Source organism: Cyclopterus lumpus, chromosome 18 (genome assembly GCF_009769545.1).
Source record: "Cyclopterus lumpus isolate fCycLum1 chromosome 18, fCycLum1.pri, whole genome shotgun sequence".
Classification (NCBI taxonomy): Eukaryota; Metazoa; Chordata; class Actinopteri; order Perciformes; family Cyclopteridae; genus Cyclopterus; species Cyclopterus lumpus.
Window position 1 is genome coordinate 7,794,414 of NC_046983.1, and position 18,349 is coordinate 7,812,762.

The 18,349-nt window shown below is 43.3% G+C and overlaps 1 protein-coding gene across 1 annotated transcript in view; it reads right to left on the bottom strand.

Annotated features, from left to right (window-relative positions):
- nlgn2a (neuroligin 2a) overlaps window positions 1-18,349 on the bottom strand; it is a 100,441-nt gene that overhangs the window by 61,119 nt on the left and 20,973 nt on the right. The window contains 1 exon segment of the mRNA XM_034557135.1: window positions 16,182-16,235. Coding sequence (XP_034413026.1) covers window positions 16,182-16,235 — 54 coding nt within the window.

Here is an 18,349-nt window from a genome sequence, read left to right on the forward strand (position 1 = left end):
CGGGAAGGGGGATGGCCACGCGCCGTGCGTCACCGCCCGCTGTTGATTTTATGGGAAAGGATGTGTGCTGTCAGTAAACACCGACAGAGCAGGCAGAGAGGCGGCGGAAAGATTGGCGCACTTAAGTGGCACGGCTGAACTTCAGGGTGTAGCAGGAAGGGATCACAGATATATAAAAAAAAGAAGCCTCTGATTATTAGGCCCGTGTTCATTTTCCTTCTCGTTGATCTTCGACTGCCGAATATAAACCCCCCGAACTGACCTCAACCCCGTCAGAGAGGCGGCTCGTGTAATATATAAAAAGCATATATTACTTCCTAACGGAGACTTGCGGAGACATCATCTTTCCATATGATGAACTGAGCCTGGAGAGATGGAGGCGGCGGGGCCCCTCCCAGCCGTAATAAAAAATAGAAAAATAGAAAAATGATATTGAATCACGTCGGGGTGAAACGACAACTCAAGGATGGAAGAACGCAGCACCCACAATTTCAAACCTTCCCCAAATTAGCATTTTCATTTCTCCCATATAGGCTCGACTTAGTGTACCTTTCTACCATTTCTATTTTCATTAGCAGGGATAGGCCAGGGAGTGTGTGTGTGTGCACAAGCACGTGTGGGGGCGGGGGTAAATATTGACCTTTTACGCCGAGGTTCCAAGCTGTAATAATAGGGAAATTGCTCGCAGCAAATGATGAACTGTCATCTGTGTGCAAATACACCGAAGCTCTTTGTACTAGTGGTCCAATTAACAGAAAGGTTATAGAGCGGTGAAAATATAATAACAGTGTAATGGAAGGAATACATTTCTGTGTATTTTCGTGTTTCTGAAACCTGTAATTTTAATTATGACGGATTGGCATGATTATGAAACCTCTATGAGCAGTTTAAGAAATGCGTAGCTCTACATCCCCGATTTATGAGGTGAAATGTGCTCTGGAATGAGGCTTTGCTCCAAATATGCCAACGCATCCTTCTCATTAAAACATGAATTGGAATAGCTGATGCAATATTCTCTTGCTTGAGACCAAAAGCGTCCGTGTAAATCGTATCTGTTGCATATTCAGGAGAGAAGTCTCAAAAGGGATTTCATCTGGACAGAGAAAATACGCTTTTTAAACATCTGCGACGCGCCGAGACCTGCAGATCTGGTTCTGATGAAAGTGTGCGACAATTAGATCCATCTGTCAAATATTACTGATGCCTCCGTAAGAATGGCTGAATGTAATCCAGCAGTTGCCAAAGATCTCATATTGCACACAGGAGGGCTTTGCACAAACCTCGAGTAAGAAAACAGGAACAGGACTGCATTCAGGAGAAGCTCAAATACCAACTGACTGTACGGCTGTGTCTCAAATGTGTGTGTGTCTGTGTGTGTGTGTAAGTGTAAGTGGGTCAATAGCAGGTCAGTGGCAGGCCGATGTGATAGAGGACTGGAGGTGGAGACAGACACAGGGTGATGAATGGGATGTGATGAGATGCACAGCAGCAGAGCTGGCCTATGGGCCACCGAGCAGGGCTCAGGCTTAATCGTTAGAGCACAATGGATCAAGGCAAAGGCCACACTGATTGCATCTGGGATATATGTGAGTGTGTGTGTGTGTCTGTGTGTGTCCTTGCACTGGTAATATAATGCTTTTGAGAATCAGCTGGGTTTTTCTGGATACGAGGAATGAGCTTTTTCAAGGAAAGTAAAGAAAGAAAGAAGAAAATACATTTCACCACTTTTTTTTTTTGGAGGTGGGGCGGGTTCCTTATCAAAATATCTATATTCTAGCATTTCTCTCTTAATTACCACACAGGCTGATGAGTGTATACATAGCCGAGCAATCCAACGTACACAGAAGAAGAAAAAAGCGAACGAGAACCTCTTTCTTGCTCTCTATTGCGTCTCTCGTGCGCCAGTGTGCTGAGAGCCTCTTCACGCGCTGATGAAAGTGTGCATAATTATATGAAGATGATTAACAATTATATGGCCTTGTAGTTTCGTCACATTTCAAAGCTTCTCTGCATCAAACAGGTCTATTGTAACACTATCAAAAGCCCACTAAATACCTGTTTTGTGAAGCATTTTGTGACACTGTTGGAGCTGGACGAACCACTGGCCGCATGTGTCCACCGCTTTCCCTTTTTTGTGCATGAACATATGGTGCTCGCTTGCCCGTCGAGGGTTTATGGGATAATCATATTAGGTGGAATAGATACACTGACAGAAAAGCTGTGGATATCCCCGTGTGTGGGTGCGAGTGTGCAGTTAATTGGATCGTGGTAGATTTACCAGCAGATTTCTCGATTGTTTTTGAAAGGTTTTACATCAAATATACGATTTGGGAATGAATTAAGTTTCACCCCTGCTCACTTTAAGAAAACGTCATCTTTGTTTATATTTTACGGCCGTGCATGGCTTTCTTGTAGCTCCCGGTTCATTTTCCTGCTGCTAGCATTAGCAACATGCTACCACCGGCAGCCTGGCTACTGTCCAAAACCCCCCCCCCCCCCCAAACATAATCCAATCTAAATGCGGAAAAGGCGACGTTATTCTATAACCGTAACATTGTGCAGTCAACGTTTTGCTTCAGAGCGATGAGTCAAAAAAAAGTTGTCGGAGGCCGCTTTAAAAAGCCTGAATACTCGTGAGAGGAAATGTTTCTGCAAAAAGTCACACTTAAAGAAACGATTCCAAGTCTAACTTCGTGATCCAGGTCCATAAATTAAATGAATAACAATCATAGAGCGTCTTAAAAAAGCTTCTGCACTTCCCCCACTGGTTTGGTGCACAGACTGTGGAAACACACACACACACACACACACACACACAGTCGGCATGCCAAGTGCTGCTCCCGCTGCCTCTGTTCTCGCTGTCTGCCTGAGCAGCAGAACGATGGGGCTGTGGGGACCAGCATGCAGTTCGGATGATCCTCGCTGCTGCTGTTTGTTCTCTCTCTACGCCAACTTCACTGCCTGCACCACCCACCTGACAGCTCAATATGCTTCCAGAAGATCAGACCAGCAACCCCCCCCCCCCCCCCCCCCTTTTTTTTCCGGCTGCAAAATAAGCAGCTGCAAAAAAATGACCACCGCTGTTATGGACATAATTATTCATGGTTTAATGACACTTCAGGAAAAAAAAAAAAAAAAAGCCCTGCACTCCTTTGTATTTTCGAGCTAAGTGACTTTTCCTTTCCCTCAAATTAGACGGCAATGCTGCTTCTATTCTTTCAGATTAAGTGTGGCTGAGGTAAAATAAGAAAAGAAAAAAAGACCAGTTGAACCACTGGGAATAAGAATCGCCGCCCTGACCCTCTTACAAACAGCACGCTCTCGTTTCGACTCGATAACATCTCCAAAACCACAAGTGCTCCTCTCTAATTTCTCCTTCTGTCTGTCCGTCGCTCCTTTCGCTCCCCACGCCCTCTCACGAGTGCCCTCGCTCGCTGCCTCTCGCTCTCATATGCTCTCTCCGCTCTCCTCCTCCGGCGGGCCACCAGACGGGCCTCTCTCCTCCACACCACTTGTTAGTTTGTATCTCCATTTTCCCTGCCATAACCTCTTTCTTTTCTTTTCTTGTATTCTCTCTCTTCCCCTCGGTCTCAGTCCATCACTGGCTCGCATCCTGTTGTGAGTCTGTAGCCTCTCTCATACCTCCTTTCAGTGGCACTGAGTGGTCTTGCTTTTCTTCCTTGTCTGTTCCCCTCTCTCTCTCTCTCTCCATTTGTATTCCTCTATCTTTTTCTCATCTCTCTGTCGCGGGGTTTTGTAGCACTCCCACTGTTGAGTTTTATCTCTCGCCCCCTCCTCGCTCCCATCTGTGATATAAATAGAGGTTGGATTAGGCTGACTTTTTGTTTTGCTCACTATTAGGGACCGGATCAATTCCACAAATTGAGTGGATAGGGACGCGAACGCACACACACACACACACACACACACACACACACACACACACACGCACACACACAGCCCTGCTGTCCTCCAAAATGTCACAGTGACAAAGACGATACAATCACAGGCATTGTCCTTGCTGCCTCTCTTCTCCCTCGTACCCGGTCTTCTTCTCTTCCATTCTCCACATCCCTTTCTTTGAGCCTTAAGCCTTGCGGACTTCCGTTGAACCGCCTCCTCTTCCTTCCTTCCTTCCTCCTTCCCTCCCTCCCTTCCTCCCTTCCGATTCTGTTTTGCATGTACTTATCTGCGCGTTCTTTATGTCGGACTGTTAACAAAAAGACCCTGGTTTGTGTGTGATTGTCAGTGTGTGTGAGTCTTTAACACTTGCTGCCTTGTTTGAAGTGATACGGAGAACACAAAAACACACAGTAGCTCATGAGAATATGAGTAAGACATATAATAGTATCACAATAGTGATGGTGATTCATAAATCACTGCCGGTAGTGACACCATGGTCCACCTAACACCATGTTTTTAAAATGTATACAACTGCTGCATTTGGTGCCATTTTGTATCTGTTCTGTCACACATAAAAAACATTTTGTTTTGCCAGAATATATCCATTTAAGGATAAGTCCATTTTTTATCAAGACTATCCTAACTCCTCATTGGTCAAAGACGATCCTAACTCCTTACTCCTTACAGTCCATCCTAACTCCTTATTCCTGAAAGTCCTTCCAACTCCTTACTGCCTTAAGACCATCTTAACTCTTTAATCCTCAATTATGATCCTAACTCCTTATTCCTTAAATACTTTTGTAATAATAATAATTTCCCCACAGGGATGAATAAAAGTGTACATGTATTTTCTTCTTTCTTAATAATGTATTATTGGTTAAAGAATATCCAAACTCCTTGATGCTAAAATACTATCCTAACTCCTTATTGCTTATAGTCTAACATAACTCCTTATTATTGAGTCTAACATAACTCCTTATTATTACTCCTTTTATTTATTGAAATACTATAGGCCTACTGGCACACACAGATAGGCCAGCTGGTTCAGGAAAGCAGACAGACAGGCTGGCAGACAGACAGGTAAAGGGGTAACAGAAGCTCCAAAGCAACAACAACAACAAAACACACACGTCAAGAAAAACTGTGAAACACGGTGTCGGCCTGGCAGGCAATGAATGGAACTGTGCCGCCTGGTGCACTGAGAGGCTGATGAGGGAATGAGTTCCAGGAGAGCAGGTGGAGGCAACTGCAGAGCACGCGAGGGAAGTGGGACCAGGTGTGCGGATGGGTGGGGCACTTAGGTGAAGGGGGAAGGAAGGGAAGTCCGAGGGCATCTGGTGGTATAGCATTGGAAAATGGCAACGTTGCCATTTTACTAGACGTGGGCTGTGAGGGCTTGGAGAAATAACATGTTTGTGTGTATGTGTCATTTTATATATCTTCGGTGCAATAGGTGGAAACAATCATGAATTGTTTTTTACCACTTTAGTGCTGAATTATTTGTATCACCAATAGAGTCATTTGTACACGCTGCATATGCTGCATGATATTACTCTAAGGAAGTGCGAGGAATGAATGTCAATGAAAGGCACTCAAGCAATCATTTGTGGTCCGTATAGAAATGTCCGTGCATTTCTTTCCTTTGCATCTACACATTTGTGCATGTCTATAGCATAATCAAGCCCCGGTCCAGCGCTCGTACTCATCTCCCTCCTCGTCCGTCCTCGCGTAACCTCTCATTATCCCCAATCCACCTCCCTCCTCCCCCCTCTCTGCCCTGGCTACTCCCCTCCCTCCTACACTATAACGATCTGGCCATTACGGAGGCTGCCGTTCCAGCCCTGGTTTCACAGGGTGTCCGAGGACTAATTGGGACTGAATGAGTGTGTGTGTGTGTGTGTGTGTGTGTGTGTTGTGAGGGCTCATTGACACAGGCTGAGATCCAGGGGCTGGCTTGTCCATCCCTCCTTTAGAGATTTACTCTGAGTGAGTCTTGACACACACACGCACACACACACACACACACACACACACACACACACACACACACACTCGCTTGTCCCCTTTCAACAAGATGTATTGTTGTTGGTCTATATTGAAACTGTGTTTTCTTTGTTTTCTTTTTCCTTTTGAAAAGTGTAGTTTCTATGTTGGTTTTCCAGTTTAGCTCCACTGCTATTCTGTGACTTTTGGTCCGGTACACTTTCAACATTTATTTTCATGGCTTTTGTCATCCTTTCAGATTTTCTTAATTTTCAAGCTGGTTTTTGGAACTTTGAGCTTGTCACAGTTGAACATTGGAAAGAGATATCATTATTTTTTTCCACCACATTTTCCATTCTATGTTAAAACAAATCTTTTGCACTGGTTTTCACTGCTGACATATCCTTCAGACGCATTGTGGAGACACTTCTGTCTGCTACGCCCTCAAGTAGCTTTTTAGATACATAATGTGGTGACTCTGACTGCTTGATGGGTATCTCAAACAATGCATTTTACTCGTGAACAGATAAATACAACCTGTGCTCTGCACAGTTGCATTCAACTATGCACCGATACATGTGTGTCGAGAACTCCTCTGTCGTATCCACTCAGACACCAGTGTTCCCATTAGGTAACGCTGTCAGCTCGGCCAACAACCCACCGCTCTCCCTCTCATACATAACAAAAGCTCCCTAATTGGAACGCCTCTCTGACAGCTACAATACAATTAAGGCGAAAACACGGTAAATGGAGAAGAAGAAAAAAAGAGACAACGCACCTTGGAAAAATAAAGCAGTGGCCCCGTCGGCCACTTTTGCAACTCAACGGAGCAACTTTGCTTGACAAGTGATTGTTTCTTAGTACGCTCAGCAGGCTTGCAGTGTGAGATGGGATCTCTGGCTATGCAGCCGCGTTGCCTAGGAGCCTGGCTTCCTTTCACCACGGTGTGTGTGTGTGTGTGTGTGTGTGTGTGTGCAGTCGTTAATCTGTAATCAAACATTTTCACATGCATTGAGATTGTCCTGTTTGTGCTCCACGGCCCCCCTCCCCCCCCCCTCGGGGGGTGGGCGGTGGATTATCAGCAGCCACTTATCTCGTCTCGTCTGTCCCGACATCTGATGGTGGAGCGGCGACAGAGCTGTCAGAACTCCAGCTCTGATTGCGCCTCACGTTCACCACGCTCGCCCCCCGTGCCTGTGCAACCAAACCAAAATGGCCGCTGGCAAACAGCGGCAATCTGGGCGTTTTTCAAATGGCTTTCAATGACTTGATCACATCTTCCCCTCTGTGATGACCCAGAGTCCAAAACCAGCTGTGTTGGCTCCCTCTTCCACAAACTAATCCATAAATGTACCTGCCAACAACATTTCTACCGACTCAACTATTTATATTCATCACAAATACACATGCCTACATGTTTGGTTGAGTTCGGCATTGTTTATTTTGTGAAGAAACATCCTTTTTGACACCGCTACTGTTGTTGTAGGTCCAGCATATGAGTGGGTTTGCTTTAATTGTGCTGACACGGCAGACTGTTTTTGCATTGTTTACTTTAATGATATCAACCACCAGAGAATGGGGGAGTTTGATTCATCGGCAAAGACGAGGGAATTGGCACGATCCAGGAATTCAGACATCATATGTGGGGCGACTATGGGTCAGTGGTTAGCATGCCCGTCTTTTAATCAAGAGGTTGGCAGTTCAATCCCCGCCCTAGTCGATGTGTCCTTGAGCAAGACACTTAACCCTGCATTGCTCCCCGTAGCTGTGTCTACGGTGTATAATGTAAAGTGTCTTTGAGTATCTAGAAAAGCACTATATAAATTAAATGGATTATTATTATTATTATTATCAAATATCAACATGAATACGTTTTTAAATTCAATTACATTGAAGTCAATTGCTGCGTGGATTATGTTCACGATACTTTATTGTGCCACACAGACGTCGTAGGAGGTCCACGTCAAAGCAAGACCACAATCTTTCCCGAACCTTAAATGCTGTGAGTGCTCAAACATAACCAACAGATATCACTCCCAGTTGAGGAGTGACAACAAGGCAATCATTTTTGATATTGTGTCCTGAGGTTTTATGTTAAAGTATGCATTAAACATTGTGCTGATGTGCATACATTTCCAGAACAGAAATCAGATCACTGGATAAAGACAGGTTCAACGTTCCTGTTTCGTTGACATATTAGAGTCAAGTGTTTTCACGCACGGGATTTTAGATATCTCCTTTAAAAGAAGACTCTGAACAGCCATAGAAATAATCCATTTTCAACAGAAATAAAAATCAGGCCATGAATGATATATGAACAAACCCCTCTGTGAAAACCTTTAGAATATAGATAGGAATTAAACTGAGAGTTTGGTGGATGTAAGTGCCAATGAAGTGGAGCTTTCTAGCTCCGAGTCTGAGAAAAAACTAATTTATAGAAAACAACTTTTAGAGATGTGTTATACAAGTATTTACATGTTGCATAACACTACGGGTAAAGGGTAATAATGAACTCCACTGCCTTTATTAGGACCATTTCCTTTGTCGTTATATAATAGTAACTTTGTGTGAATTTAGGACCAAGCAGTAGTAAAATAAACACCTTAATGTGTGTGTGTGTGTGTGTGTGTGTGTGTGTGTTTGTTTCAGTAAACGCTTTAAAGTTCATTGATTTGGATTAAATAGAGCCATAATAGCTCTTGGCTAGGTCAAAGCCAGCATCGGGGGGGGGGGGGGGGGGGGGGGTCATTCACTGGAGCGGTGAGAGGCCTTTTCACACGGTGATGAACACAAGTGTTGAGCTTTCCCCCCCCAAACGCTAAGCTAGCTGACAGGCGCCGCGGCACCACCTATCTCTCTCTCCCCCCCCCCCCCCGTCTCTCCATCTCCTTCGCTCCGTCTCCCGATTCCTTGCGATCCTTTTCATCTCCCTCCTTTTTCTCCTTTCCCTCTTCCCTCCACTTCCTCGCTTCCTTTGTCTTGTCAAAGGGTTTCAAGCTCAATAAAACACTATCCGTCATGGAGTAGGTGTATTCGACACGATATTGACACAACCTTGACACGACGTGGGCCGGGCATTGATGGAATGGGAGAGCGCCGGGAGCTCCGGCAGCAAATAACCGACAGGCCCGCCGAGAGACGGAGCGATAGGAGAAGACAAGAGGCTGCGTCTCCGTGGTAATGTTCAAATAAAGTTGGTTTGACAGTGCTGTTGATCCTTTTACTGCAGAAGATTCATTTCTGTTCAGTTTTTCTTTTCAAACCGCGCTATTCTCCGTCACGCTAGCGTGTGTGGTTTTCCACTGTCCTGTTTTTCTTGTTGTATTTTTACATTTTCCTCTTTCCCCGCTCCTCCTCCCCCCCCTCCCCTTTTTTTCCTCTCCATTCTCCCCTTCATCATTTCTCTATTTGCCGCCCAATCTTGTCCCGGTGCCACCTCATTCCGCTCAAAATCCTCTTAAAAAGTAATTTGTGCTCGGCACATGAGGATGTAAAAAAAAAGAAAAAAAAAAAGGAGAAATGAATAATAGAATGGACGCCGGCCTCCACATTTCTCCGCGGCTGATTGCTCACGGCCTCCTTGTCTTTTTGTATTTCGCGACGTTCGAAATGCGTATTGTACAGTGTAGTATGTGCGAGGTAAAAAGAAAAAGAAAGAGAGAAAAAAAAGAAGCCTGCAGGAAACAGAGATTTAGCAGGAGAGCGTCTCCCTGGATGCTCCTAATTATGTGAAAAAGATGAAACCCGCCCAAGTTCTCCGTCCTGGCATGGCGCTGTCCTCCGAAACGAGGGGCCGCGAGCGAGCACTGTGGTGGTGGTGGTGGTGGTGGTGGTGGGGAGGGGGGGGGGGGGGGGAGTGTTCGAGAGCAAACGCGTCTGTTTGAGGGCATGAACAGAGAGGCCGATACGGAGGGATGCTGCATTGCCCACAGCCCGGCGTCTGTTAACAGAGTTATAACCACAGTGGATGCACCACATAATACAGAGAGACAGAGAGGGGAGGAGGCCGAAGAGGGGGAGGAGGCCGAGGAGGGGGGGGAGATACAGGCAAAAACGGGAAGGAAATGGAGAGAAATTCGCTGTAGTATCCGTCTCGCTACAGACGATTTCTTTATTATTTCTCCGTACCATCTACCGCCGCGCCATCCGGGAGGGAGCATCGTGTGTCTCGTCTTTCGTCTCGCTCGCCAATCGACACAAAAAAAAAAAGGGCATCGAGACCCAACTTTCCTCCGCCGCTCTCGAAAAAAAAACGATGCACCCTTCGCGTCTCTTTTTGTCCACGTTTGTCGACCGCTTCATAAACAATCTCAGCGGCCACGAATGCATCTATTCCTTTTCTCTTCTCGGAGAAGATCCGGGCCACTTTCAACATATTCAATTAAAAGACAAAAGCTGATTCAGTAAACCGTGCTCGCTCATCCAGCCGGCGGAAAAAAACACACTTTCTGCAGAGCCCGTGATACAGGTGCCTAATCAACTGCCTGTTTGATACAGAGCCATTGTTTTTGCTTTGAGCATACAGTGGTCAGCGGGGACAATAACCTTTAGAGATAAAGCTTCAACAAGGCTCCGGTGCTCGGTCACTATTTATTTAAAAAATAAAAAACTTTTATAAAAAATCCTGGCTGAGATAAATCATTTTATCGTACGAAAGCTGACATTGCTCCACTCGGCTGTAAACATTACATCCTTTTTTTTAAATCTTTAATAATTTAAGTCAACACTGTTTGCATATACAGTGATATTTACTGGAAGAGCACGATACCAGCGTGTATCCAGGAAATGTGTTACTGTTTAGATAAGTCTGTTTTTATGAGTTAATCATGTATCATATCATATCTGAGTGTTAAGAAATAATCATTTCAATGTCTCTCTGGCTCTCTGATGCGCTCATTCTCTCTTTGGACTAGACTGCATTGTGCCGCATGGAACTAGTTTGACCTGAAGCGCCGCGTTTCCAACGATGCTTCTGTATATTGTGCTGTGTGAAGATCAAAATTAACGACCACTTAGCGATACAATATAAAATGTGCAACCAAGTCCTTGCTTTTCAGTGAGCAATCTTTATCTGCGGCAGTCAAGTTTAATGCACAATGACGGAATATGTGCAGCTGTAATTTGGACTAATGAAATTGTTTTATCTCTTTTTTTATTTTAACGATTAAAGAATCTTATAAAGAATGAAACGTTTTGATTTTGTTTGCTTTCGCACTGATAATAATTGAAAGTATAGGCCTGGTGTGATATTAAAAATAACTTTTAAAGCCGCACCAATCAATATTTTTTATATAAATACTGGATCACATGATCATGTGTAACGTGAAAGGTGTCGCCCGCAGTAACTCTTCTTTTTATGCTGCCCCCTAGTGGCCAAAATGCATCGGCGTAGGGTGACACTTTTCCTTACGTTTCGATTGAGGCTAAAAGATTGGATGCTTTTCAACAATAGTGACCTGACGCTGATGATCTGTTTTGTGAAATATACATTTATATCAAACTTACTGAGTTCACCGCAGCCATTTGGGTCTAGCGGTGTCCTGATAAAAAAAAAAGAAGAGAATCTTTTACCTGAGTGCATCCTCCAAGAAATCCACATAAATCAAGGAAATTACCTTGAAATCCATTACAGATAATAATTGTTCTGTCTAAAGGAAGTGTGAGGAAATGCGTGAAATAATACAGCCGGCCCACATACAAAAAGCCATTATCTTGTAGCCTTCTATTTTCCTCTATTTGTATTTTACGTCTCGAAACAAAAGGAAGCTCCATTTGTTCAATAAAAGTGTCGCCGACTAATTCAGTAGAAAAGTAGAAAATCTGCAGTCGACTTTATCATCAGACATAACATTGGCAAAGAGATTTGTTGAAGGTAAATGGAAACCTTTCACTGCTTTGTTTGAATAATGATACCCAATATTGTGCTGTAATTAAATGCCATGGTGCATGGTTCATATTCGTATCATCACTAGTCATTAAGAATATTGACTGCATTATCCTCCTTCAATCCATCATATAATATCAACAATCATCAGCGTACAGGACCGAGATGTTTTACTTTAATCTCAACGGGCTATTTTCTTCTTTTTTTAGCATTTTAACCACCTGCAGATTGCAGATCACCAGAATGTAATTATTATTACTGCATTATGCCTGCTCTCAAATGTCATAACTTCCCATAGCTCTCTTCAATCTCCATGCGTCCTCTTTCTGGAGTAATAATAATGAAGCAGTAGAGCGTTGAAGACATGGAAGAACAGTTGATGATATTTGACTGTTTCCAGACAGACATTGCATAGTTTTCTTATTATTATTATTAATATTGTTATTTTAAAATAAACCCTTAATTATGTATGTCACTCTAAACAATAGAAGTGTTGCTACTGTACTTTATCCCTGCACTACGCGGCTTAACCGTAAGAGTTGCCAACCTTTTTGAGAATTTGGCAACCAATTCAAAGAATATGATGCTTTTATGTTACATTTCTATTCATTAAGATGACATAAAACAGAGCATCTTAATCACTCTAAATATTAGGGGCACTGACAATGGAAACCGTATTGTCAGCTTTTGATGGAACATTTCCTTTTATGGGCATGTTGTATTTTGTGAGGCCCTGTTTACATTATTGTGTCTCTCTGTGTGTGTGTGTGTGTGTGTGTGTGTGTGTGTGTGTGTGTGCGTGAGCGAGTCACAGAGGGGTGACATTGTTCCTGGCAGGAATATGTTCCAGGTTTGCGGCTCAGGTGGCTCTGATCAGAGCTGACACTCAGGATGGCACGGTAACACACTCTCTGTCTCTTTCTTGATTTAACTCAATCTCGCTCCGGTTTGTAATCCTCTCCTCTCCTCCAGACACACACACACACACACACACACACACACACACACACCTACACACACAGCTGTGCTGGAAGCCCTATCAATCTTTTTTGAACATCAACATCGAGCAGCACCGCGGCCCAATAGCCTTTGCTCTCTCACATCTGACGCCGAGCGGAGAGCGAGCTGAATGAAGTCATCTCTCTCCGGGGCCTTAAGTCCTCACGGCTGCTCTCGAGTTTAGAGCATATACTTTTCATTTGATTTTGATTTCAATAAAATAGCTCCACGCTTGAAAAAGATGCCACATTTGTAAAAAAAAAGAATTAAAAAAAAAGGAAAAGGCTGTTGATGTACACAGATGGAAGAACGAGGATCAAATGGACGAGCTGATATCGCCGCCATTGACAGATAAGAGCTGGCTTACGTATGTTTAAGGGTTCATTCATTGCACATTTTTTTCCGGCGAGGTACAGATGTTATTTGTCGGTCGGGAAAAATGAGCCGAATTCAGCCTCGTTTATGTCGGAGTCTAACCGTTTCTGCACTCTCAAGGCGGTTTCTCACACCGGAATTTAATTTGCGTAACAACTCAAACCGGCGCAGGCGTTTGACAGTCAACGGGTCAGGCGGCGCATGAGCGGCGTGGACTCATGTGTCACTGCCTCGAGCAGGCAGGAAGTCGCCAACAAGGTCACACTGCAAAACAACTGCCCGTTGTGCCGTTCCACTGTGCGTTTTGACACAATGCAGGACATTGTGCCCTTCAGCTCTGTTTCGAGCACCGTCTTCTGAATCCAAATTGTTTCGTAGTAAACATCCGCTCTTCATCCATTTGAGGATGCGAGTCAAAAGTCGTGGCGCTTAAGGTTAACGCTGGAATTGTACTGGCAACCTGCGTTGAGCGCAACAGACTTTGTACAGCGATTACCAGCAGGGCCGAAGCTCTCCATGAGGCCAGTTCATGTCCTCTGTTTATAGTTTATGGACATTTCTTGATTTAGTTTTTTTTGTTGTTGAGCAAACTGAGGAGCAGTTTCATTTCATACTGCAGCTACACGAGGCTTATTCTAATATTTATTTATTTGACTAAATGTATTTAAAGATCCCCTCCAGACATTTTGAGACACATAAAAGTACTCATATGAATAATGTAATTATGAATATGTATGAAGAATAATTTGTGTCCGATATAGGTTTTCCATAAACAAGTTTGACTTCCTTGTGAAAAACAAATCTAGTTATTCTCCCCCGCTGAAAAAACCCAGAATCTATAAATATGCTAATATAATTTATTTTCAAAGTTTCACTGCTGGACACTAAGATGTCTCCGACTTCCCTGACAAGTGTGTGTGTGTGTGTGTGTGTGTGTGTGTGTGTGTGTGTGTGTGTGTGTGTGTGTGTGTGTGTGTGCGGACGCACGCTGGGGGCCTCAACTCACTCTGGTGTCTCGTAAGTGAGTTGATCGCGATTGGCTTCTGGACTGTTGTGATGTCACAGGATCCTGCTCGTGTGTCCGCGTGTTAACGCTCGCCCGCAGCAGCAGACGGATGTGAAAACAGCCTTCTCGTGTCTCTTCACATTAATCATTAACAGCCAAGTGAATAATATAAACAAAGCATATTTTTTGAGTGCAGGGGAACTTTACATTTGACTCTTTTTAGGCAGAAATATAGTTGAATGACAATGGAGGGATTGATTATTCATCCACGGAATTCTATCCTGGGTGTGTGGGGAAGGTTTTAAGACCATAACGTGTGAAGTTGCAATACATATTGAAACAGGTAGTTTAGCAATTTGCAGCCCTAATTAATGGTTAATACGCAGAAGACTACCGCAAGTACTTCCAGGTAAATAAGTTACAGCAATAAACCTGTGATTTGGACAATATTACCTTGAAACAAAGGGGGACGTTTGGAACATAAGGTAGGATGAACTTTAGCATTACAACATGGACATTAACAATTTTGAAATGATTAGGTTGATAAAAACATCAACCTCCATTACTTTTTTATTACCAGGTTATTATCCCATTAATACCACCATATTACCATTCATTTTTTGTATTACCAAATATTGCACAGATATAACCATTTCTGTGGTTGCAGGTTCCCAGATTGTTGTTTTGACTCGTTGCTATCTCGTATAATTCTTCATGTAAGATGTACTTAATTAATTATAGTAACCATTTAGTACCCAGATATAATGTAAAGTGCTACCATTGTGGGGAGCACTTTACATTACGTTGTTGTATGATTGAAGAAAACGTTATAATCCTAACATTAATTGTAACTACTGGGACCATATTAGTAATTTCCAGTACCTGTCCAGTGGGAGAGGGTAACCTGTATTCTTCAAATCTATCTGTAGTCTTATGCAAAGGAGATTATCTACCTTTTTATTGACAAAGCAGGTGTTTATATTGGAGTTTGTGTATTGCAAGGCATATATTATTATGTATCTGTGAATGACTCATTTTGCTTCCCGATTAAATGCTGTTAATAACTGTTTAGAGGAAGGTGGAAAGCCTCTTGACTGCGGCAGCTGGAAAAAAAAGTTGCGTCTGTGCCGGTGCGTTTGATCACCAAGAAAATCCTCTTGTGTCAAACTTCCTCCGACTCCCAACTTCAAAAAAGACCCCAAATCAAAGAGCATCATGAAGCAAGAAGAAGAAAAAAAGAGAGAGACTCAACCGCACAACCCCCTCGAAATAGCATGAAGAGAAATGTGTATCAAAATATCATCAGTCATCTTTTTCTCCAAGAAACAAGTCCAAAAGAAGGAAGGCGGGTGGGGAGGGGCTTGGATGGGGGGGGGTGAGGAGGGTGATAGTGCGCAGATAAAATCACCTCCACGGTGTAATCTTCCAAAGTAGGACACAAGTGTCCTTGCATGTCCCCGATTTTTTTTTTTTTTTTGCTTGATTTGATGTTATAATCATTGACTTGGAATGAGGCTATCTTAATATTTGTGTAGGTCCTTACTCAATAGCAATTTCATCCTTGAGCTGGGGCTTTGGATGCGCAATAATAATGCATCTCATTGTGTAAGCTCGTCTCAATAGGTGCTTTGTTGCGCTGGGACAATGCTGTTAGGTGGCCAATGCATTTTCAAGGGCACGGTGAAGATGATGATGTTCGAGGCTCTCTTTTGTCTGAGAGCCGGATGACAACCTCTGGAAAACACAAGCCGCTGCCTGCAGATGATTGTATAATTAATGGTTTCTGGGTTGCATTAGCCGGGCCTTATATAGAGCTGTTAATATTATTATTATTATCAGGCGAGGATTTGCATAGGAAAAGGTCAGCAACGGTCAGCACATACACTTACACCAACACATCGGTATGCATCTCATATCCAAAGTCCCACCCATGAGATGTTTGACTTGTGTGTGTGCTTTCCACTCTATGTGTACACAGCCCCCAAAAAGACTTCAAAACAAGAAAAAAGGAAAAACATGCAACAAAAATACCTTCGTCTCGAGGCTTGTTCATTGAAGATTCATCGTGTTTTTTTGTGAGCGGACCTAGGGTTAAGAAAAAAAGGGGGGAAAAAGAGAAAAGAGAAAATTCAAAAAAGATTACTGGCAAAAAACGGAAAAAAAAAGAATATCAAAAAAAGAAAAGAAGAAAGAGCAAAAAGGACAAATCAGCAAGAGTTCATGGTTGCTTATTGTTTTGTGTTTTTTTTCTTTTCTCTCTCTTTAAAAAGAGTACAAAAGCCAAAACAAAAGGCATCACAGACACAGATTTATCACAAGAAAAGACACAAGATCAAAGAAAACTGCTTTTTGGATTTTCTTCTCTCCCCCCTGCAAAAGAAAAACGGCTGCCATCGTTCATCTTTCTCTCTCCCCTTTAAACCTTGTCTGTTCCCTGAGCCTAACGTTGTCTCGGGAGCAGGGTGGGTGGCGGGTGGGGGGAGTTGGTGAAAAAGGGGGTGGGGGTGGTAAAGGTAATGTGGAGTAATAAGGCCTCTGTGGTTCGAAGAACAGGACCCCGCCCTTCCCTCCCACCATAGGACCAGAAAAACGACAGATTTCATTCTTTTTTTAAAGAAAAAAAAAAAAAAAAAAAGCACAGGCAAAGAAGAGGGGCACCTATAGGAAGAACAGCAGGGTTCAAACCCCAAAACGGCGACCTTTCGGGCACGTAAAAGCACACACACAGAGAAAATGCAACGGGCAGTTAGACCTGTTTAGATTGACAGTGAACACAGAGACACCTTTTGAGTCGACCAACACACACACACACACACAAAACCCCACACACACACACACACACACACACACACACACATTGACCCTGTAACGGCAAGCGGCATGTTAAACATTTTGCAGATTAAACAGCTGATCATGTGTTTCGGAGTGTGTGTGTGTGTGTGTGTGTGTGTGTGTGTGTGTTTGTGTGTGTGTGTTTGGCATTATTTAGTGCTTATGGCAGAGAGTTTTTCCCCGAGGCGGGTAAATAATTACGTAGCACAACAGCAGCGGCGTGTCAATTTGAAATGACAAGTTAGCGTGACGCTAATTGCGCAGAGGAGTGCAGGTAAAAGGTGATCCCCATATGCCCACTGGCTGGTTTTTGTAAATTAAAAGAGAAAGAAGAGACAACAGACAGACAGAGAGCAGGAGAGAGGGGGGAATCAAAGAGGAAAAATAACCTCCTCCTATCTTCCTTCCATCATCACGTCTCTTTTTTTATTTATTTATTTGTTGCTGAACCGCTCGTGTCACATTCAGGGAACCCGACTGTGACGAAGTTGTTTCTGTGTCATCAACCCTCCGACTGCTCCTTCTCATACAGCCATTAGGAGGAAGTGAGGTGTTTAGGGGGAAAGAAATACAAAATCGTCTTTGATCTCGGTCTTGTTTCATCATCCCCGGCGCGGCTGTCATTGTTTTTTTTTCTCCGTACAGTTTCGCTTCATTCGTGTGCGGAAGTCCCCGAAGAGAGACAAGCAAAGACCACGTCTGTACACCGTTCACCTCACATGATGAATGTTGGAAGAAAAAAGTCTTCACCTCAGCTTTCAGAAAGTACTTTTCACCCTTCATCGCTCGGGCTTTGCGTTTTGTCAAGAAAACTGGATTTTATTCAGCTGAATCTGTCAAAATAAAGTAAAAGTAACTCCTATCACACTAAAGTGACTTGCTTGGAAGAGTCTGCTCCTCATCAGGGTGTTGAGGAAAAAAATGGTTAAAGGCACAAGAAGACAAGACTGAATATGTGTCAGTCCTCTGTAGAATGAAACAAATAAAAAGTGCACACGGCAAACTGTTACATACAATCCCAAAAATACACAAAATCCAACCGGGATGTCATTTAAAAGCATGAAGAACCCAACCCAGGTATTATGATTCAATAGGATCATTAATCGTCGTTCGATGGACTCTCGGTGAGATGAAATCATATATCGAGACATCAGGATACACAATTGACGTCGTCTGAATTGACAACAAGCACAAACGGACTCGAACCAACAGCCCTGTCATTTGTCAGGTATTTCATTCACACAAGAGTATCGAAACACATGTGCTCATTTTATATAGACTCTTCATCTATGGAATTACCACAACAAAAAACACATTATATCGAGATAGAGGATTGTGGCCTTCACCCAGGTTTAAAGCTCTGGACA